General features: G+C 41.1%; 1 protein-coding gene across 1 annotated transcript; it reads right to left on the bottom strand.

The window, feature by feature from the left end:
- Positions 1-124: 124 nt before the first annotated feature.
- sptlc3 (serine palmitoyltransferase, long chain base subunit 3) lies at positions 125-20894 on the bottom strand. Its single transcript, XM_026190212.2, has 12 exons — positions 20581-20894; positions 17130-17321; positions 16246-16400; positions 14792-14940; positions 11333-11457; positions 10013-10106; positions 8007-8112; positions 6504-6723; positions 4099-4225; positions 2185-2320; positions 996-1125; positions 125-910 (listed from the first exon to the last, which is right to left on the bottom strand). Exons 1-12 carry the CDS (start codon positions 20680-20682, stop codon positions 797-799), a joined length of 1650 nt encoding a protein of 549 aa, XP_026045997.1. The 5' UTR covers positions 20683-20894; the 3' UTR covers positions 125-796.
- Positions 20895-23353: the final 2459 nt, after the last annotated feature.

Here is a 23353-nt window from a genome sequence, read left to right as displayed (position 1 = left end):
TTCACCGTGGAACACAAAATCTTCCTTTTGCTTGATCTGTTCAGCCACAAGTAGTGTAAACATTCATGCATCAGGATATAAGTTACAAAGGGAAGACTCTTTGGGAAAAAAACAAAAGAAAACATGCCATCTGGAAGGTGAATTTATTATTTGAAAGGCATTCGTGCACAGCATTTGGGAACAATGGGTATAAAAATCCTCAAAATTTACTGAAACAGCAGTTTGGAGATTTGTCAGTTTCTTAAAGTATAAGTAAATAGGATTGTGTATTACTATCTAACTATTACTGCCATTGGCATCTCTAAAAAACTTCAAATATTAATTTAAGAGAAGCAAAAAAGTGCTTCCATAAAAACCCGTCAACGTCTAAATATAGACATAAGTAATTAGAAAAAATCTGCAAAAAAGTGAGCCCTCTTTTAATCTTTAAAAATGCCCTCAGATGTCAGTGCAGAGGAGGTTAACATCGAAAATGAATAAAACAACATATGATTTTCTTCCACGAATAAATAACTCAAGAATCTTGAGATTTACACCAATCCAAAAGATGCTCGTGCATTCATTTCACATATACATATATTCATAAAGAAACGGCATTTCAAGAGTTCAAAACATTTGTCTTTTAAAAAAGAACGAATACACAGTCCAACATTATGATTTAACACACATAAAAAACAAAAAAAAAAACCCAAACAGCTGCCAAATATTTGGCTCTTCTCCTGCTGTCTGATGAATTCACTGTGTGCTTATGATTGCTCAGTTTAGACACTGTGAAGTCAAAGGGTCAAAGATCATATCAGCTGTCCAGCTCGAAGTCTGTCTCATCGCACAGGTCGGGCTGAGGGGAATATTTCCGCCGCGAGAACTTCAGGCAGAGAAGATCTCCCACCTCATTCATACAATCGAGCACCTGAGGACAATGGAAAGTCTCAGAGCATGTATGTTTCATATATATCCAAAGTATCAAAGTGGGAAACGCTCGTGTGTGTTTGTACCTGGTTCAGCATATCCCGGGTGTGTGCAGCAGATACACAGAAGCGAGCTCGGGCCTCTGTGATCGGCGTTGCTGGAAAGCCGACCACAACTACGCCGATTTTTCTCGCCAGCATTTCTCGCGCAAACGCCCTGATCAGCATAAAAAAAGAGAAACGGGTTAAACACGAAGCACACAAATGACTTTAGCAACAGGAGGGCTTTTTTTCTACTTCTACTTCTTCTTTTTTTGAGTCCTCCTTTTCCGACTGAATGCAGTCAGTTATAATGTTGTCACATTATATTTGTTACAGCACCTACATAACACGGCAGTGTAACTCATATTTACGAGTTCTGAGTTCACCGAAATGAGCATGCAAGTCACATTACGATGGGAAATGTTTTGGTGCTATGCCTCATCAAATGTAAAATCCATAGGAACGCTGTTCCTTCTAGCCTTTCCAAATGTTTAAATATGCAATCGGGACGTGTGGTTTGCGAGGCTTGTGATAATTTCTGCAAAGTACCATAAATTAAAAAGGGTGCAGTAATTGTTTTGACGACCTCAGAGCAAGTCTGTTCATTTTAACAAAGCCAACCTGCTCTGGCGCACTTTACCGTGGACAGTTTGAAGAGGTAAAAACCTTCAAACGAGTTCTGAAAGTGGTTTGATGAATCTGACCCGGTATATTTTATATAAACATGGTGATGAGTATCTACAGAAATATGTTCAATGCTAATAAACGGACTTCAGTGTTGTTATAGGAATAAATATTATGGCTCTGGAAAAAAAATCTTTTTTTTTTTTGAAACAAGGTTTGGGGACCTGTGAAATTTCAACTTTATTACAATTAACACTGATACTCACGATAGCAGAGCGATCTAAAATCACAGGCTATATGATGATGCCATCTGATTAAGGCAATAACTGAGCAGAATTTGTATTTGTGCAGATATTAATGTTGACTGTCATATAATCAAGGACACTTGATTACATACCAGCGTGGGAGTCTAGGGTTATACCAAATCAGTACCCGATGTTGCCTCTTAAGAGGTTAAAGACATCATAACACTGCACAAATGATTGATGGAAACTCTGGAGACACAGCTGATCAGAAGACGCACGTGATGCTATACTGAAGCTAAGAACAAGGAACATCGTGATCATCTGGCTCTGTAAAAGTGTTTTCATGAGTGTTTCTGTGTGCTTACACCACTTTGGCTGGCATGTAGAGCAGCACTGGAACCACAGGTGAGTCATTATTGCCGTAGATGATGAAGCCCATCTCCTTCAGTCTGGATCTGAAGTATTTGGTGTTCTCTGCCAGTTGGCGAATCCGTCTCAATCCTCCAATTAAAACAAGGACACCAGCAGATGTACATGAGTAAAGCACCTTTTTTCACTGAATTTCCCCTCTATATTTGTACCGCGCCCTGTAGGGAAGGACATTAACTGTCAGTAGTAGCTAATGTACTGTGAGTCCTGTGCAGTGCCATCTCATTTTGAGTCCTGCACCTCCATCTGGGCCATTCCAGCCTCCTCTATGAAGTTGTTCATGATTACAGCTCAGCTGCAGCAGCAGATGGTTCAGTTTTGTCCGCCTGACAGCATGGTATATGCGCTTGCATGTTGCCAGAGTGGGGGTCTCGCAAATTGGATATGATGGATTTTGCGTGGAATTAGTGACTGTGGGCTGCCACGTGAATGTAGCCGTGACATATAGTGAACACGAATAATGCTTAAGCATCACACGCATTTCCTATAAATTCACTGCACTAGAAGATAAATCACAGGCAGCAAAGGCGGCTTGTTCTGCTGACCCTCTGTGTTCCCGAACAATGCGAATCACTGGGGAGCCCGCTTGCTCTGTAGCTGCTGCAGAGTTTGGCATGGCCGGCCTTGGAACACAGCTCTGTTTCCCTCTGATTACCTGGGAACAGATTGGCAGTTCTTTCAAAGGGACGTAAGAGAGCACTTTAAATCCCCTTATCTCAGAAGAGGGAGAAGGAGAGAGAGGGAGAGAAAAGGGGGGGGGGGGGGGCATAACATTCGGACATCTGCCAAAAAAGCCCAGGCCCCATTTTGTAAATTGTTTCTCTCTGCTAAGATAGAGGTCACGAAGGTCAAAAACCTGCTGCCAGACACAGGAATCGTACGAGCAGGCGAGAACGTGTGGACGTTGCTGTCTGTCGGACTTGTGTGAAATTCAACATCAAAGAGAAAAGATGAAGAAGACAGAGGAGGACTTGGAGGAAGAGGAATAAAGACTTATGACACAGATATTCAAGGGCTCTGTTAGGTTTCTTGTCACAGTGAGATTTTAAAGTTGTTGTTTCTTTTTTTTCTATGGACACTGGGACTGATGTTTAGAAAAACTGCCTTCCCTCTCATCTATAAGACAGGTCAAGGCAATTTTTTTCCACAACAGATATTTCACTGGACTACGTCAGATACAAAGCATGTCTGCTTCAGAGTCAGATGAAAAAGTTACTCATCTCAGCAAGAAACTGCAGCATCTACCTCGACCGCAACACAGCAGGGTCTAGTCCTTGAAGTGATGACAGAAGTGTTTCATTTTGTTTGTCACGGCTGCCTAGCTTTGCCTCATGGCGCATGCTGTAAATACTGTAAATTTGGTATAACTCTAATGTGTAATCTGTCATTACTTACTAGGCACTAGATGCACTAATGCTACTCCCGTTAGCACTCCTTCCATTACCAGGAGCACAGCTACAATAACTCAAGAGAGAATTGCCCCGGTGGTATCGCGTCTGGTCTGGTAACGACTGCTTCCCCTGCCCTCGTGTCTGATGCCATTAGAGCAGCAACTTTTCAGAGCAGCAGCGTTCTCTACAACACACACATGAAAATGATTTCCTCCACGATAGGGTCACGTGTGCTCAGGGACTGCACGTCTCCCTGCTCCTTACCGCTGCAGACCCCTGTAATTGCTTCCACATTTTCTGACCAGCTGTTTGCATTTCCCTGCAGGTCTCACTGCTAATGTTAACATCGGTGGTGTCCTCTGGATTCCGTTTGCTGTTGTTTCCATAAAAATTATATAAAGGTGTAGAAATTTTTTTAAACCAGACATGCAAAGAACGTGTGACGGCTGCTATACTTACCCTCTGTGCTTCCATCTTTTCCCATGATGCACTTCATTGCACGTATTATCTGCTCAGTCGCAGGAGGGGACATGGCCGTGGCGTATACTGCACTGTGAGAATGTGTCCGCAGGTAGTCCACCAGTTCCTGCAACATGGGATACAGAGTCAAACGCTGAAAAAGCACAACTGCACAACTATTCACAGAAAACAAAGCAACAGTTCTGAACCTCTTGTGTGACCCTGCAGTATATTCAAACACCACTAGGGAGAGCTCATGTATAATCAACACCTGAGAAGCAATTAAAATACTTCAAGTCGTTTCTCTGTCACTGTGACTGTCTTGGCACTGACTGTAAAATAGTCCTGGATCCTTTCCTGCTCTCCACTCTGGGGTGGGGGAAGCCAACACATGAATATGAGAAAGAACCAAAGTCAAAATGAGCCAGAATGAGGTCTGTCGTGCTCATTATTCCTAAATGTCAGCAGGAGATTAATTCTGCTAGTGGCTGACAAGAGAAGAGGAGGATTTCAGGAAACCGATTTGGTCACGGGTCCCTAGAGCGTATGTGTGTAAGCGGCCTGAGGTTGGGGAGCTGTGACGGGCTGCTGCTCGGTGGCAAGCCGGGGTTGCGGGGTGATGACACGTAAGCCGGAGATGCTGTCTGGCCACCGCTTCCACTCACCACCATCTGTCCCTGCTGGGCGGTGGCTGCGGCTTCCTCAAGCGCACGAGGGGGAAAGGATTTCAGGGGAAGTGCTTGAATGTAGGATAAGAACCCTGAAACAACCTGACATCTGTTTTCGTTTAAGGCGGGAGATTTTCACAGCTTTGTGGTCCTGCAGGATTACGGTGCAACCAAGATAAACCGTTTAAGAGGACACGTCCAAAATTCATCTCATGCTTGGGGCACAGACTGACAGCTCAGAGGGTTTCCTCAGCCGCACGGTGGCCACAGCACCGATGTGGGAATACGTGTTCACAAAGCCCTGGAGTAGAGGCGCTTCCAGAACAGCAAGCCCACTTGAACTTCAACAGATTTATTTAATAACCTAATTTCAATCTCATCCACATTTTCAGAGATGGCCTAATGAATAAAGACTCCTAAATATAAGTTTGCAGTGACATAGAAATAACTCTGGGTGTATTTATTGGGGTATTTATTTTTGGTACCCTCATAAAATAGCTATAACATGACTGTTTTCCAGAGCACATCTGCACAGTCTTTTGTTGGTCAACCCAAATCCAGTTAATGTAGGACTTGGGGTATTTCACCACAACAACAAATACGTCAAATCTAAAGGTTCTCTCTCTTTTCCTGCCTTTTTTCCTTTAGGACTTTACTGCAGCCAGCTGTCACACCAGGAAGAGTGTTCATACTTCAAACATTATCATGCTTGTTAAAAGTCATCCTGTTAAATCTGGAGCGCAGTTCTGATGCCTGCCACAAGAAGGGGCTGGCCCTCTGCCAGCTTTACCTTCTTATTATGGCAGAGCAGGGCTGGGGGAAACTGAAGGGGAAAGAAGGAAGGGTCCCTCTCTGAATACCTAATTCAAACAACATGGTCGTTTCTGTTGTTGCTTTCTAATCAACTGCCACAAAACTGGTGTGGTTATGTACCAAAGTGTACTATTTAATGGAGTAAAAAAAAAGAAAAGGAAAAAAAAGTGCCCAGAGACGCAGCCTGGGGAACATTTGTGGGACATGTGAGGGCTAAGCGAGAGGGAGTGCGTATACCGGTAATTGACTTCCATACATTTTTAATAAACAGCCGTGGCGCAGAATATAACATGCATCATAAAAATTTACATTTCAAAATCTAAATATTTGAAAATACTCTTGTGTGATGTTTAAACCTGCTCCGGAGCCAGAAGGGTTAATTGTGTTACACAGTGCTTGTCAGGTTATTTAAACCATGTCAGGATTTAAAAAGCCGGCTCATTAATTTGATTTTCTGTAATGCTAATTCACCCAAGGCTGTTGGGATTGTTTCAGTGCGATTAATCCAATCAGCTTATTTTCTTAAAACATTCTGTCACGACCCTATTTTGTCCAAGGAGTGTTCTTTCCATTTTTAATTCTTCTGTAAAGCAACAGGTCTGCAGCAGTTCTTCCCTTTCACAAGATTGCTATGAACTGGCGATGTGGAGGGAAATGAAAACAGCGATGATGGATCGTATTCTTTTGAGAAAGCCGGGGAAGCTGATAAATGTAACAACATCACTGCCGTGTTGACGATAGAGTCTTATCTGTCCAGTACCCCTAAAAAGGTCAGAAAAGTGTCAAGTCTGGAGTGTCCTGGAAAGCTTATATGCATTGGGAAGCAGCACTGAGGACCATGACTGCTTACTTGGTCCCTTGTATGTAACATAAATACACGAATACTGAGAAGCACTGATCAAATGAGAGTAAACTTGCAGTAACCTTTTTCCCTGCGATATAGCCTCCAGACGCCCCGAAGCTCTTTGTAAAAGTCCCCATCATCACGTCCACATCAGCCGGGTTCACATTAAACAGCTCGGTCACACCCCTCCCTGTTTGGCCCACTGCTCCGATGCTGTGGGCTTCATCCAGGTACAGGTACGCTTTATATTTCTTCTTCAGAGCGATGACTTCAGGCAGTAGCACCACTGAACCCTCCATGCTATTGGCAGAGAATCGCACACACACACAAAGCATACGTGTAAAAAGGGATCAACATGGACACACACTTTTAAGAAATTACAAATCAAATTGTTAAAGTGATTAACTTTAAAAGGAAAGAGTCTGACCCTGAACTAACCATATCCACAGCAGAGCATCTCTGCTTCTACAAATGCATATTATATAATCTCACACGCCACAGTCTTCCAAGAATCTTTCCTGCTGGCCTCTTTCACTTTACTCCCACCTTTCTTCCTTTTCTTCCTCCCCTCAGATGCAAACCTTTTAAGGCTACAAATAGACAGCATGAGTGATTATACGGCTGGGGACTGGAGCAATCCCAGACCTGCTCTGGTTGCTATGGCTGAGAACGTCTGCAGCCCAAATGACATAAGACAGGGTTTCACCAGGACCGATGTGGACATCAAAGGCAGACTCGGGCTATAGCTAAAGCATGCGTACTCTTTATCCAAGCCTTTTGATGTTGCTGGGAGGTGATAGACGGAGCATTAGTTCTTTCTGTGCTTTGCTGAAAGGCGCCATTTCATTCTCATGTCTTAGACATTACTGTCTGACAAAGACAGTCTGAGGATGTGCAATTAGGTTGTCTTTCAAAGTACCAGGATTGTTGTGGGACTAATTACATTATATTAAGACCAGCTGATGGCCACGTTTAAGGCTTTCTTCTTTTTTTGATGAAAAAAAATTGACATAAAACAAGTAATTTTCACAGCATCATATTTTACTTTAGGAGGACTAAAATGCAAGTGCAGCTGAGAGCAAAAAGAGGGAAGAAAGGAGAACAGAAAATGGCCATGATAAACAGTTGGAGCTGGGGGTGTAGCCAAGTCAATCTCTATGGCTCCATTTGGCCTTGATTTGGAGCTAATGAGCAGATGGAGAGGGTCACTAAGACTCAGGATAGCTCACTGGCAGGAGAGGCAGACAATACCTTTCTCCTTTCTACGGTAATCAAATGGTACCCGACCACATGCACATGCACACACACACCCATGCACTGCCATACGCTTGCATACACACAGACAATCTATTATTCAAGAGCGCAGAAAAGGAAGCGATTGAAAAAGAGACCATAACAGGGACGGCTAAGCACAGGATCACCTCAGGTTATAAATTACAATTTCTACTCAAATCGGGCTGTGCAAAACCCTCCGATAGACCACCCGGAAGCTCATAGTTAGAAAGACTGATACAAGAGACCCAAGACATGTGTCTGTGAAAGTAGCTATGTTATAATGTGTGTGGGGTGTAATGATGGCTGACCTGTAGATGCCTTCCACCACGATGAGAATCTTTTTCCAGGGCCTGTGGGTCCGAGGCTGTCCTGAGCAAACTGCTTCTTTTAGCATCTTCTCCAGACTCTGCATGTCTGGCATAGGTGCACACAAAACATCACATAAGGGAGAATAAGAGGAAGAGACACAGCAAAAGAAGACAGACCCTAACAATAAAAAAAAGTATGCCGGCAATCCTAGTTTGGATATGTGTTATGACACAGCATACAGGATAGCACTCCAGTGCTATAGCTTGTGCGGAACACCGAACATCAACGCAAACCCGAGAGTGGGAAGAAATCATTTCCACTGGGGCAGATAGTTCACGGATTTCACAAGACACTACTTTATTTGCCAAAGACACCTTTCACAAACAACACACCGGAAATACCCTTGCACTGTGACGCTTACAAACACCTGAGATATCTAACTAGGTTAAAAATGTGGCTAAGCCTGTGCGATCTGCATATCTGCATTGTTTTTGTTACAAAAAATTTACATGGCAAAAACATTTCCCGGTGACTAAAACTCAGTTATGACAATACTAATGATCCTTTAGTGCATACCAGCAGATGGCAGTATTAAACAGCTCCAGTTGTTATGAAAGTGTGTTATTCAAAGTATGACTGCAATCCAACCATTTCCTGCTGAGGAGTGAGGAAAGCTGTCGTGGCTAATAATCTGTCATAGATGATTGATGCTCCTACTTCAAAACAAAAACAGGTTCACTTAAGAGGCAACAGATGCTCCGCTGCTAAAATTCCTTCCCGAGGCTTAGCAGAACAATGTCTCGGCTGAGGAAAGCAGAAATGAAAAAAAGGAATTCACTGTGGCTTTCTGTCTGCACAGTCAAGAGTGAGCAAAAGATTATTTCACAGTGAAACACTGATATAAGATAAGCCACAGCGTGATATGAGATACTGTATGACTGAGGATGGTTATCTTCCGCTTCGATCCATAAAATGATTCCACGATATCTTATCTGTGCTCTCACCTTCGGGGTACACACCACGCTACTGGCTTAATAAATAAAACATAAATACATTTGATTATTCGAAAGAGTAGGACTACTGTCTGTGCATTATAACTAAACAACGTGGTAATTCTCACGCACATGTATGACAAATCTGCTGGACAAACCAGTTTGTCTGCTCCATAGTATGAGTTCCATCTCTGCTAAAAATAATCCTTGAGAGATTTTAGAGAGTGCTTGCACCAATAAGTATCACTACAAAAAAATACAAGCATTGGAGTTGTTCATAAATCTTTTGTTGTGGCATAACCCTCTATGCAAATATTAGAAATAAAAGAGTTTCTGAGTGCCTAGCGCAGGAGGATTAGTGGCAAGGAGGGGTCAGCAGCTCAGGTGCCTGAGGGCTCTTTGCCTTTAGACAGGCCTCTGGGATCTGCTTTGAGGACCCATAACTGACTCTGCTTGTACCTGTCAGGAAAAATTTGCTGCCAGAGGACTGGCTCATTTGTGCTGTCTGCTGAAAGGACAGGGATGTATCTAATGCGAGCAATGGATGTTGTACCATCCACGCTTGATATTTTTCCTCTTGACAATATACCAGAGAACAAAAAGTTTAAGTAAAGATGATGTTTTGTTTAAAAAAAAAACCTCAACCCCCCCCAACCAACTTCACTATTGCTTCACGGCTGCTGCTGCTGCTGCTGCTGAATAAAACATAAGCATGATTTCAAACCAAACCTATTGCATTAAACACAGAATGTAGGTCTTTCCTAAGGTAAATCCTGTACCACACAAAAGAACAGGAACTTGCTTCTCACAGCAGCACCAGTATACAATTAGGTGAAGAAAACACCCGATACTGTGAGCAGAAGTGGCTGCAAACAGTAACTGAAACTTTCTCAAGAGTCAGTTTGATGACAAAAAGGCACAAAAAGGTTAAACGTAAGAATAATAATAATAAAAAAGGTGTTGTTTTGTACTATGATGCATGGACTATTTATGTACTAGGTGATTGGACTCACTGTTATGTTTGAACACTCGGATGGTTGCTCCTGACAGTCTGGCTCCCAAGATGAGAGAAGTGTGATTGAGCTCATCGCTTAGTATCAAACAACCCTGGAGAACAGCAAAGAGAAAAGACTTTATTTAAATTTCACAAGGTATGCTTTGTGCTTTTGGGGTAATAGTCAATTGTTTTGCTACTGCAATGCTGAATCAAAAATTTCTAATCTAATGCTCAAAATGCCTCTGCAAACACATTAAATGGGGTATATGACATAAATTTTTCATTACAGATAAAAAGGTAAAACTTGATCTGTTGATCTTTTCTTTCTAACTGAAGAATGTGTGGCTAAATAAAGGTAGTTCACACCTCTTCACCTGCCCCTTAATCCAGGCCTCAATCATAATCAGGTCTGGTTCTCTGTGCAAAATAAGTTGTATGTACTGCATGTTAGCAGTTTTTTACTTCTTTGATGTCTGAAGTTCTGACCCACAGACGCATTGCAATTTTCATAACCGACAGCACAGTACTCCATGTTCCTTATAAAAAATCAGTATGCAAATTAATTCAGTTGTTCCACTGAAAACCTCTCTGGTGCATTAGCATATATATACGGCACAAGCTCTAAGCATTTGACTTCATTAGTCTGAATGAGTCTTGTAGAGGCTATGTTGACACTGTCTCAGTGACAGATCTGCTTGGTTTGGCCTCGGGTCCAGCCAGCCTGCTCCCTGGTCTACCAGCAGCTGTCACTCTAATGTTGTTCTGCCTGCACAGCAAGGCCTGTCCTGGCACAGCCTGTCCCTGTAGGATAGAGCTGGCAGTGAGGGTTGACCTCCAGCCTCTGCAGGGTTACTGCGGGGGGCTGCAGCCCAAGGGGCTGCTACACCTCTTGAGCTGCATAAACGACCCTGTTCTCATCACTTAAACAGTCAACCTCCTCTTCCTCCTGTCCAGTCCAATCACAGATATTCATGCTGTGTGTTGCCCCTGGTAACCCACAGGCCTCTGCATCAGCCACTCTGGTGCACCGAGAGGCCAGAGGATGGGTAATCCCACCCTTGAGGAGTGCTCTTAACAAAAACTGCCCTTCCTTGTATATCTGACTGAAAGCAGCTATGCATGCCCAGATCCTCATCCTTCTGGCTACTGTTTTGTGTAATTATGATTTTAATTAGCAGCTGTGGGTCAGACTGTTTGCAGTTAAGTTTATTTGACTGTTCATTAATTGAGACAATACCACAGAAGAGAAAAAATCCAGACTGATATCTGCTGCATTGTGAAAATTACACTTGCAAAGATGTTCTGTATAATGCTGAGTGTATAAAATCTCACATACCCTGCCCACAAGTGCTGGAATATTCATTGAGTTGGTGGCGAAACCCATCCCATAAGTCATAGCGGACTCGACTCCAAGGAAATTGGCCACAAGTTGTTCTAGCTCTTCATGGATGCTCAGGTTGCCTATATGATAGAAATCAGAAAAAGATGACTCACCCCGACAACATCACTGTACCTGTTGGCACATCTGGTAATCCTTTAGTCTCTAGGCTTTGCCGGTCTTTGTCACCCAATCACAAGGTTTGTCAGAGATGAATGTCTCCTGATAAAAAAGTAAGAGACCCAGAAGCAAACGCCTGGATCAGCATCAGCGGCTCTTGCTGTCTGGGGATCTGAGGAGATTTATAAAGATCCAAGATGGGGTAAATTTGTAATTTAGTTCAACTGCCGTATTTCATCCCAGTAATATTAAGGGAGGTCTAGCGAGGACTGAAATGGTTCTGTTGTACATTTTAGGACTGAGCCAGCTCAGGTGGTGATAACCCTATGTGACAGGTGGAGACCAGAATTCATTTGGAAAATTGATCAGATTGCAATCTGTCACCTGATGTGGCATTTTTTCAATTTTGTACAATAAAGTGGGATTTTCAGGTACCTGCCCTTGTGCTTATCTGATAAACAGAAGAATTGCTGTTATAATTGTGAGCTATGGGGGGAGAAGTGGGCAATAAAAGGTGCACGTACACTGTATTTTATCTCTGCAGGGATGATGTTGTATTCTGTACGGCACAAAAACATTACAACATTTCAGTGCATCTGTGTTTACTGTAATACTACATTGTAGTTACCAGGTATTGCACACTGAATTAAAGCTACTTTGTAAAGCAACTTTCTAATGAGTGCTTATATAATACAATATATCACTACTGCATTAACATTTAAAAAACGGGGCATTAATTGCACACACGTGGGACACTAATCAATAACAGTCAGTAACCACAGAGAGCGAGCTTCAAACAGCCAGGATGGTTCAGGATCAGGAAGGACTGGAGAAATGGTTATTGAGTTATGTGTATAAAAAAAACATAACGCAGAGAAGCAGTTCTGTCTTTATGGCGATTCCTATTCACTGCTTTCCATCAGGCCTTACGCCAAAATCGATTCATACATTTCCTCGACCGCTCAGGCTCACAGGCCCTGCCGGCATGTGCAGCGTCTTCTTCTTCTTCTTTTTTTTTTTTTAAATCAGGCTGCATTGACATTTGCTCTCTTAATACAACATTTTACTGAGCTGTGGCTTTTTAAGCGTGCCATGCCTTCTTATTGATATGTTAACCTCAGAAGGCCACTCTAGGTCCCGATACTCTACAGATAAGACAGTCAGGACGGAGCCTGATCACTTTGCTTAAAATAAAACCTACACACCTTTTAAAAATTGGTCACTGTTCCTCTGAGTTACCATGGTCACCTTTGTGCTATCAAGGCTGGTTGATGAGAAGGGCAGCCACAGTGAAGACTGTGCATGCAAATCTGATAGTTCTCATAGTTAAATCTGTTCCTTTTATTGGGAACTATATGACCGAGGAATTTTTAAGGACAAGAAAAGAGACAGAATAACAAAGGTTAATCATTTCTGACACAAACCTTGAGTCAGCGAACCATTATAAAGTTAGTGTAGCATGTTTTAATATATAAAAAGGCACAACAGCCCTATTGCACTAGTATACTAATACCAGAATTTTACTACCTTGTGTTTGATAGCTGTACCCAGTATATTTTTATGCATCTGAATGTTTGACATTATTATCTATTAATGATTACAGGAAAAGCAGTGCCAATAAGCTACCCATTAAGGTAACTCTATGAATGTTTGACATGGGTGTTTATTCACAGGGTGTGCTTTCAGTGCACTTTGTGTGTAGTTCAAAATGCCTTATTGATAATAAAAAAAAGAAAAACACTCCCTGTGTGGGCTCGAACCATATTGTGAGTCATTTTTATTTAGATGTTCGGAACTGGAAGTTGACCTAAGTGTTTAACTGCATTTTCTAAGATGATTTAATATTGGAAAAGGTGAGAGGCGAGATGAGATGAAATTAAATTAATGATGTCAATGACTGACAAGAGTGAAATAGAAAAAAAAAGAATTACATGTCTAAATGTTTTTTTAATTGCATTTTTTGTATTTTTTCTAAATTGCTGACAATTCAGTCAAAAGCAATGCTGACAATTTGACTTTGAAGATTTTCCACATGTCAACAGTAAAAACTGCTGTGTGTGCATCACTAGTGCAACAGAGACGCTGGGATCTTTAATAATTTATGCACAATAATGTCTCATGGGAAGAACGCTTGTTATTTCTTAAGCTTCCCGGTGAGCCAGCTAAAACACGCATTAGAAACCCAGGCTAAAACAGTTGAATTTTGAAAGGGAAATAAACATATAAATAAATCACATAGATGAATAATAGATGGTGTGAAGTGTGCATGTGCACACTCCACACCATCCATGTGTGTGTGTGTGTGTGGGGGGGGGCTTCAGCTTGTAGTCATACTTGCTCTGCCAAACATACGCATAACTAACAATCACATGTCCTTAAGTTCCTCTGATTTTCTCTCCTCTTGTCAAATAGCTGGTATCCTGCAACGCTCAGTGACTCCGCTTGATCTGAACTTGCATGTCAGCTAACCTACTGCTAGCCTGCTCTCTGCAGAAATAGCACATTGGTCTCTGAAGTGTCACAACGCAAACCTCGCTGAGAGGTTTGCTTTGTGAGAGAGAGAAACACTTTTCTGCGTCGCCTGTTCCTCAAGCTCTGTAAAGTGTATCAGCGGGGCTTTGGTGAAGAAACACCCAATTGATGGCCAATCATTCGATTTCCTCGCCGCACCATTGCAATTCTAGAATGTTACATCCACATAGACACTTAAATACCATCAAATCCAGAATGAAGTTCAAAGGACTTTCATCAGAAGCCACAGATCCCATTTACTTTCTGATCCTTGCTGTTATAACAGTTCCTTTGCATGCATGTACATATAGGTTTTTAATGTCAAGAGTGCTTTACAATGTTAGGTTCCTCAAGACTGTAGCCCCCCAGCTTCTCACTTTGGACCGATATATAATGATCTCAACATATGCCCAAATGCTATATAATTTTGCAAAAGGTGAATAATTCATACAACACTGAAGCCACTGGCAGATATTTAAATGTGCACGCCGTATGCAGGAAACCTAAAAAATGACGGTGACAAGTTTCATTTTCAGTTTGATACTCTGACCATTCAGCGTCAACAAGGCCTGACAGATAGCTTTTTTAAATAGAGGCACATATAAGATATGTAAGGATAATAAACACTACCATATAGCTGTTATGTTTTTGTTGTATGGTGGACTTTTTTCCTCCCTAAATCAAATCAACTGCCACAAACCAGCTCACAGAGAGAAGTGACACAAAGCAAAGTGGCAATAGTTTTTTTTTTTCATCTTTACAACAGAATCGTAACCACAAACTCACCTATTTCCTGTCTTGTGCTGCAAACCCCAACCCCATACTGGCGCACTTTGTCTGCCACAGTTTTCAGGAAATCAGCATTGTTCTCAGCAAAGCCAAGGTAGTTGTACGAGCCCATATTGATAACATTGTGTATTGTCTTCCCGGTAAACCTGCAATTACACAAACATCAGGACTCAATTAGTTTGTCTGTTTTTTCCTGATTCATACACATGCCCAGTGAATTCATTACATATCAAATTTTTAAATAGCATATTCAATTAAATATGTTATTTGCTAATCAAAAACTCCACTTATTCTATTGATAGGAGTCTGCTAATGGGAAATAGAATTATAAAACATGTTTTGAAGACAACAGTGGCACTGACTGGATCCACAAGCAGTAGTAGTTATGTATTGTACAAAGAACATTTTAGTGTTAATTAAGAGATTATGCTTCACTATAAAATGTAGGATTGTGTGTGTACACTGGGAACTGTTGTAATCATTTCAGGCACTAAAGCAAGTTCAGGTAAACATCACACGAGTTCAAGAGTGCGCATCCCTATCAGAGGTAATCTGAATCTAAAACTATCTAAAAAGAATTTTTCCTTTTTGTCATCTGACCTACTTCTTCTCAAACTTCACGTACCCCTTTATACCGCTACGAAACCAATCAAAACTATGCACCACAGTACCACGTCTCTACTTTTTCCAGTCACATTAAACATGTTTAAATATGTAATCCACGTTTACGTCACACTCATAATGTCATATTTCTACCCTGTGGCTCCCTTCATACTCTTTTCCATACTATATTTCTCCAACCCTGTTCTGTAGCAAAGAGGAATATCAACTATGACCCAGATTCTTTGGAGTGGCATATCTTTACTGATGACAAATAACCATGTTTCCACCTTTGCAAACAGCTTATAGAGGTTACCAAGCTAGTTAAATCTGGGATGTCCACTCTTTACCCTCAGAAGAGAGATGATTTTGTGCAAAAAGACTGTCTGGCGAGTTTTAAGCATTTTTAAGGTGAGCGGTATACACTGATAAGCCAAAACACTTTAAGCCAGCATGCTATTAGCCTTTTGTGTGCTGCCCAAAAAAGGTCCACCCCACTGAGCTATGGACTCTACGAGACCTTGGCGGATGCCCTGTGGTATCTGGAGCTAGGATGCACCACATCCTTTCAGATTTTTTCCAGCAAATTACCCAAAACCCAGTGGGGTCAGCTCACAAGCCTTGTCGTTTTGGAGGTGCTCCAACCCAGTCGACTGGCCATAACAATTTGGCCCTTACTAGACTAACTCAGTTCTTCACACCTGTCCATGTATCTCAGACCTCGACATGTGCTTTTAACAGGACACAATGTTTTTCACCTTATCTGTGAGTGATCGTAATGACTCACCTCCTCCATGATACTGTTTATGCTATTTACAGTATGTCTATCATAGATCAATCGATTGCAGTACCTGAATGTCCAGTTGTAGTCATCAGATACCCTTTCCATCAGGTCAAAGACAGGTCCTGGTAGGCTGCATATGGGGCGGTTCCAGTTGTCTCGTACCCTCATGTACAGGTTTCGAGTGTAAAAGTTCTCAAAATCTTGATAAAGTGGGACAAAATCCTAAGGAGGAAAAGCATAAGCAGGATTCATTTAATAACTGGTACTAGATCTAGCATTTTTGTGTTTTTATGTTTTCATTCTAGTCCAAGAAATCTTCATTGATCCAATATCCAATGTTTGAGTATTTTCAAGATTATGTGAGACTTAGTCTTTACGGTATGCCCATATGCCATATCATAAAGTGACTCCTGTCCAAAAACAGGGCAGAACTCACTGGTTATTTCTTTTTAGGTTTCTGACTAAAGAAATAGTCACAGAAATAAGGACAGGGTACTGCTTCAGATTTTTCTTAAAGGCTTTTACCTTTTTAATAAGGCCTAGACAAAAACAAATCTGACAACAACAAACATCCTAACTCTAATTTCTGGATTTGGAAAATCAAATCTGTGGCAACACAAAGGCTACTATGGCAATGCCAAGGCCTTATCTAAAATCTGAAGCACAGTAACAAAGAAGGCGCTTGAATCCTCTGAGATTTAATTAGATCTTCAACAGATATTCTCTGCGGTGTCCTGCCTCACTCATGGCAACGTTATAGTGTAGAGGAACACAGAGGATGAAAACAGAGGGAGAGCTTAAGGAAAAAATTGACATAATTAGAGGAAAACAAAACGTACTGACACCACATGCATGTTACTCTACTCCAACTGTCTGCATGGGTATTTGTGTCTGCATTTTGTGTGAGACCCTACAATATGCCTGTTTGTACTATTTGCATGTGTAACCTACCTTCTGTTTCTCTCTTTCCTGGGCAATGTTGCACTTCTCCAAACCCACAGCTCTGAGGAAGTCTCTGAGGTAGCCAAACAGGGTGACAATGCCAAAGCCCAGGTATGTTAGCACGGCAACATACATGGGAGCCTGCTCAAAAGGCTCATGCTTGTGGCATCTGGAGGCAACGTCGGTCCCCTGGCCGTTTTTCTATACAACAAAAAGCCCACATAAGCTGTCTTACATTCTACACAAGAACACAGACACACACTTTGAGTTCAAATAAAGGGTTTGTAGTTAACGTGCCAATTAACCTGAAAAATAGAGAGACTGTGGCCTAGTCTTCAGTAACATGTAGACTAGGACTATTATTACAAAAGAAACCCCTACAAGATCATCCACAGAAATGATAACTGGACAAAAATACATTTTTCTGGAAATGTTGAATTTGTTATAATATTATATACTACATGTAATAGGTTTTTCCTTCACAAAAAGAGTTCTGGCAACTGACTGTCGAATCTATGCCTAAAACTGGAATCACAAGGATAAATATTGTAAATGTTTTGTTATGAAGAATACATTTTAAATAGATAATATTCAGTTTATACATTTTGGTTTAATAACTTTGGTCTAAGTACTGTTTACCAATTTAATGCTGCTTTACTCTGTGGACATGTTTGTCAGCAAAATCGTGAAAGAAGAAAGCAATGCCATACATACGTCATACCAGAGGTATTTAGTAGAAAATTTGATTATGCCTCATTACATATATTTGCATATTAGTGAGATATGTGCATATTGAAGTACTTGTGCTGCCTTTGTGCAGGAAGACAGCAGCATGAGTTAAAGGAAAGGTTTACAAGATAGTAGTGAAAACTCCTGTGATGTATGGTTTGGAGATGGTTGCATTAACAAAAAGACAGGACACCGAGCTGGAGGTGGCAGCGCTGAAGATGTTGGGATTTTCATTGATTTCCAATGGACAATATTAGAAGTGAGTATATCCGGGAGGCAGCTCAGGCTGAGCAGTTTGGACATGAGAGGCAAGGTTGAGATGGTTTGGACTTGTGCAGATTAGAGACAGTAGAAACACTGGACAAATAATATGGAATTGGCAGCTCCACATTGAATATGGAGCTGCAGGCAGGAGGAAAGGAGGAAGACCACAAAGGAGGTTTATAGATGTAGTGAAGGAGGAGGGCTGAGGCCTGATGAGACCCCTAAAGGGAGCAGCTGGAAGAAGAAGGATTACTTCTCCTTCACTTTGTGTTTGTATTTAATTCAATTCAATTTTATTTATATAGTGCCAATTCACAACACCAGTTGTCCCGCATCCCCAACTGGTCAGGGGAGTTGAGGGTGAGGGGAAGAAGACAGGAAAAAGACACGCTGTGGAAGAGAGCCAGAGAATAATAATAATAAATGCATGCATGGGTATAAAAGGTGAATGAAAAAGAAACACTGTGCACATCAGTGCATGATGAGAATCCTCCATCATCCTAGACCTATTGCAGTGTAACTACATGGGAAGTCAGGTTCAACTGATCCAGCTCTATAAGCTTTACCAAAAAGGAAAGTTTTAAGCCTAATCTTAAAAGTAGAGATGTCGTCTGTCTCCTGTCTCGGGTTCCACAGAAGAGGGGCCTGAAATCTAAAGGCTGCTCCTCCCATTCTAGTTTTAAATAAATACTCTAGGAACCACAAATAAACCTGCAGTCTGAGAACTAAGTGCTCTGTTGGGTTGACACAATAAGGTCATTAAGATAAGATGGCACGTGATTAATCAAGATGTATGTACGTGATGAGAAGGATTCTGGATTTAACAGGAAGCCAACAAAGATAAGCCAGTATAGGTGAAGTATGCTCTCTCTTTGTAGTTCCTGACAGTAATCTTGCTTTTTGGACATCCTGCTGTACATAATAACGAATTAGGCTACGTTCACACTGCAGGTCTCAATGGTCAATTCCGATTTTTTTGATCAAATCCGATTTTCTTGTCTGCTTGTTCACACTACAAACAAAATATGACAGCAAACGCGCGCTAGTGTGAACGCTCAAAGCGGCCCGCATGCGCAAAAGAAGACGTCACTCACGCGCTCTGTTTAGACCCAGAGCAAACAATATTGTTTGACTGATGGCCCTTAATATAAAGACTATTTACATAATAATGTAAATAACATTATAATTGGCGTCTGTCTCGTGTCAGTGACGTAAAAGACGGATTTAAGGCGACATGACCGTTCAAACAGCAGTCGCTTTCTAAAACATCGGATATGTATCGGATTCAGTACCACATACGAAAGTGACCCAGATCGGATTTGAAAATTTGTACCATTCACACTGTCATACCACGATCGGATGTGGGTCACATAGGGTCAAAAAAAAAATCGGATTTGACGCGCTTTCGCCTGCAGTGTGAACATAGCCTAGAGTCCTCCAGCCTAGAAGTATTAAATGCATAAACTAGCATTCTTAATAACAAACTAGAACAAGCATAGTGGTTGCATGTGTGTCATTGGGGTTTTTGAAGGGCACAAGGCAACCAGAAAGTCTTGTTTTACGTTGTAAAACCAGCATGGAGGCCTTGTTGAAGCAATATGGCCGACAGCTAACCCACTAAGATATTTATCTTCAGGCAGGTTATGTCAAGCTAAAGACATTTTTTAAATTCTTTTATGACATTTTAACAGAAACATTTTCAGGAGTGCGAAGAACCCTTAAGACAGTGACTCAACAGTAGGTAGTACTGGAAATAGCTACAAAAAAACTAGCAACCACAAAAATGATGCTAAGCCATAGCTTGTATACTGTATACTGTCAATTTAGCAAACTATGCTACGACATAGATTGTTTGTATGTAGGGTTATACAAACTTAACTTGTAAGGCAGTTAAGACTGTCCACGTTTTCAATTATTCAACTATTAAACAATATGGACATTGCTTGAACCTTCATGTAGTTGGCTCAGATAAATCAGCTACATCTCACTCACCAGCGACTCACCAACCAGCATCCTACACAAGGTTTCAGGGCGGGGTATTGCATTATTATTGCTCTTTACATTGTCCATTTTTATATGCAGGGGAACTAAACAGCACTCATCATCCTGCTGTCGATATTTTACAGTTTAAATCGATTGTAAACTAAGCACTGGCACATTATAAAACTCGTATGGCATATTACAGTTGTAACGACACAGTTATGCTGTTGCAGTTGTGGGTGTTCCTAACTTTCGTAGTGGTGTGATACTTTTTTTTTTAAAGTAGGTGAACACTTACAAAACATGCCGACGTCATATTTGTCTTGTTTAGCGAAGAAGAGCTCAAAATAAAAGCAAACTTCCTGTGTTATTTTTATTGTGTTAAAATTCTTGCCACTGCTGTAAAGCCGGCAGTCACGCATAGAGCGCACGAAATAAAACAAATTATCTTCATAAATACACTGCGCTGACAGGCAGACAGACATACCTCCTTGTGGTTATGATAGCCGTTTTTCCCGATATGTTCGCGTTTCACTCCATTCTTTCTCAAGTATGGTTTTAAGTTTCCGTCTGCAGCAGTTGTTGCCATGTTCTTGAAAGCACGGGCTCAGCTCTGACTGACAGGTATAACCGGTGTGCTGTGCCCAACTTCCAAAGGTGACTTCCTCCTTCTCTCTTACGCTGGTTAAGCCTCTTTTGAAACGCTTCAGCTTTTACTGACGGCTTCTCCAAAACAAAGTCACGCTTCCGATTCTTACTGTTTCGATTTTGTTTAAATAGGACGACTTCTCCCTTATTTTGAATCCCCCCCCCCCCCCAAACTTCCGCTTATTACAAAATGCTGCATTACAAAATGAACGCTATACAACTGCTTTAATTCTTAAAATATTATTTTTATTAAAAAATAATTGGAAAGTAAAACACATTTACTCAGGCTGCGTTAGTGATTAGAGTTCTAGTAATTTGAGTACTTACATTTAATGGAGCCTAATAATAGAATACTAGCTAAGCATTGTGGTGGACTGGTAACGTGTACTGGTAATCTGGGACAAGCTCCAGCACCCACTGCCATTCTCAGTTAGATAAATTCTTATGGATAGGTGCAACTTAATATATACTCTCATATTTGCACTCTTCATTTACTACATTATTAGTTATTTGTTACCTAGCAGATGAATAGTCTACATATGGTAACCTGTTCAGTAGTTGTCTAACATTGTTTTACAACAATATAACCTACTTGAAATGAACTCCACCTACTTATGACACCTTAATGCAGCATCATCATCAATGAAATCCAGAAATATAACTGATAATACAGCATAGCTATCAGTGTTGACATTCATATCAAGTACTTGTCCTTTGCTTTTGATGCTTAACTCATATTTTGCTAATTTTAATCAGACTTTTAGATTAACAAGCTTTTAAAAACAGTCCTTTTACTGCAATATAGCATTTTGACACTGAGATAGTTGTGTAAGAGTAAATATTAATAGAGGTTTACGGTGGTAGTCATTCAGCTACACCAGACAATGAAATAACACATGATTAGAGTGTAGCAAAGCAATTTTTATATCTTGTGTCTAGTTTGCAGACGTCATTTCCTCTAGCTTTATCTTACATTTGAGTGTGTGGTGTACTAGCATTGCTTAACAACTTTTATCATTAGCAGCTTTATTGCCCACATTAATCTGATCACAGTGTAATAGTAGTAATAAAATTCACAATCATGCTAAACACATTACTTATTACGTTTAGGCTTTCTATCAACATTGCACAATTCAGTACCAAACTGTATTATTTTGACATAAAACAGCTCAAAAAAGAATATATGATAGTCAACATGGGTTTTTTTCTCAGCGCATTCACGGGTTAGAAGACCTGTTCAGGTTCATCTCTAGCTGATAAACTGTCTCAATCTGACTCAAGGATCATCGAGGCGCCATTCTTCCTCATACCCGAGCTTGAACTTGTTGGACTGTCACTAAGCAAGTATTAAGTTTGCAGAGCACAGAGAGCCGAAAAGTGCGCGACAATTATCGGTCACCGCAGTTAGCCTTGGTAGTTGATGATCTACCAAAGCGTCATAAATCAGACACACTGTTTCTGACATAAGCCAAATCAAAACAGCCTCGTAAACGTACTGCTGCATGCGGGCTGCTGACAGTTTGGTGTCTGCCTGCATTTTTGAGATTTTCCCCTTTGGGCAAACACAAAGCGATTGTTTGTTGGTGAAAGGTCAGCACCTACACAGTGGTCTTGTGGCGGACTTAAGTTTTCTGTGCATTGTAAATCAGAATATCGGAGGTGCTGTGGCAGTAAATGTGATGAGAGATATAATGAGGGTTTTTTTCCTTGGCGTGTTCTTTAGGAGAGTTTGTCTCAGTGGGTGTTCACAAGCTGAACATGTGAACCAGAACAGTGATAGTGTTAAGAGGAACTTGTAGTTTGGAATGCAAGTGCGTGTCTGAACATTATGCTAGGAAGTGTTTTGTATACTAGCTTCTTTCTTTCTTTCTTTCTGGCTCTTCTGCTGGCAGTGTTTGAACTGCAATATGGGGCATTTTGCACCATCTGATACTTTTCATTTTCATGTCATTTAAACACCAATCACTTATAACTATAGATATGAGACTATAGCTTTCACATTCATTTGACAGACATCATTTCTTCCTTTCCCAACCCAGGGCAATCGGAAATTGTGCTGTCTGTTTGACGTGTGTCTAGATTTCTTAAAGTCTTCATTTAAATTGCAAAGCTGCTAGAATCAGATCTTCTTTGAATGCATTGTATGATGTTTTGGCTGAAAACACTAAAGCCCTTTGGGATGACATGTGTCATCCACCATCATCTCAGAGCTGCCTTTTCATGACACTAACTGATGAGGTTTGGTGTTGTCTAATAACTCAAGACTGCTGTCAGGGAGGGAGGGGGGGAAACACAGGCTGACACTTGCATGAGGGTAAACTAGGAAAGCTGACAGAAGAGTGCTGGGAGACGGTGGGTATTGCAGTTTGAGTGAAGCGTAGAGAAAAGGACGTGATGAATCCAGACCAGTCAGCCTTGCATCCAATCGTTACGGAGAGAATGATTGAATGGAGGGTAGCATTCAGCAGGCTGAGTAAATTAAAGGTATCCGCAGCTCTCACCTCCTCTTAGCTTAGCTTGGAGTCTTAAATGGAGGATTGCTTTTTACCAGTGGGACCAGATGTAACCTACATCTGTCAGGCTTCATTAGCTACGTCAATCTGGAAAGTACT

The sequence above is a fragment of the Astatotilapia calliptera genome, chromosome 13 (genome assembly GCF_964374335.1).
Source record: "Astatotilapia calliptera chromosome 13, fAstCal68.1, whole genome shotgun sequence".
NCBI classification, from domain to species: Eukaryota; Metazoa; Chordata; class Actinopteri; order Cichliformes; family Cichlidae; genus Astatotilapia; species Astatotilapia calliptera.
This window is presented reverse-complemented; position numbering and strand designations above follow the sequence as displayed.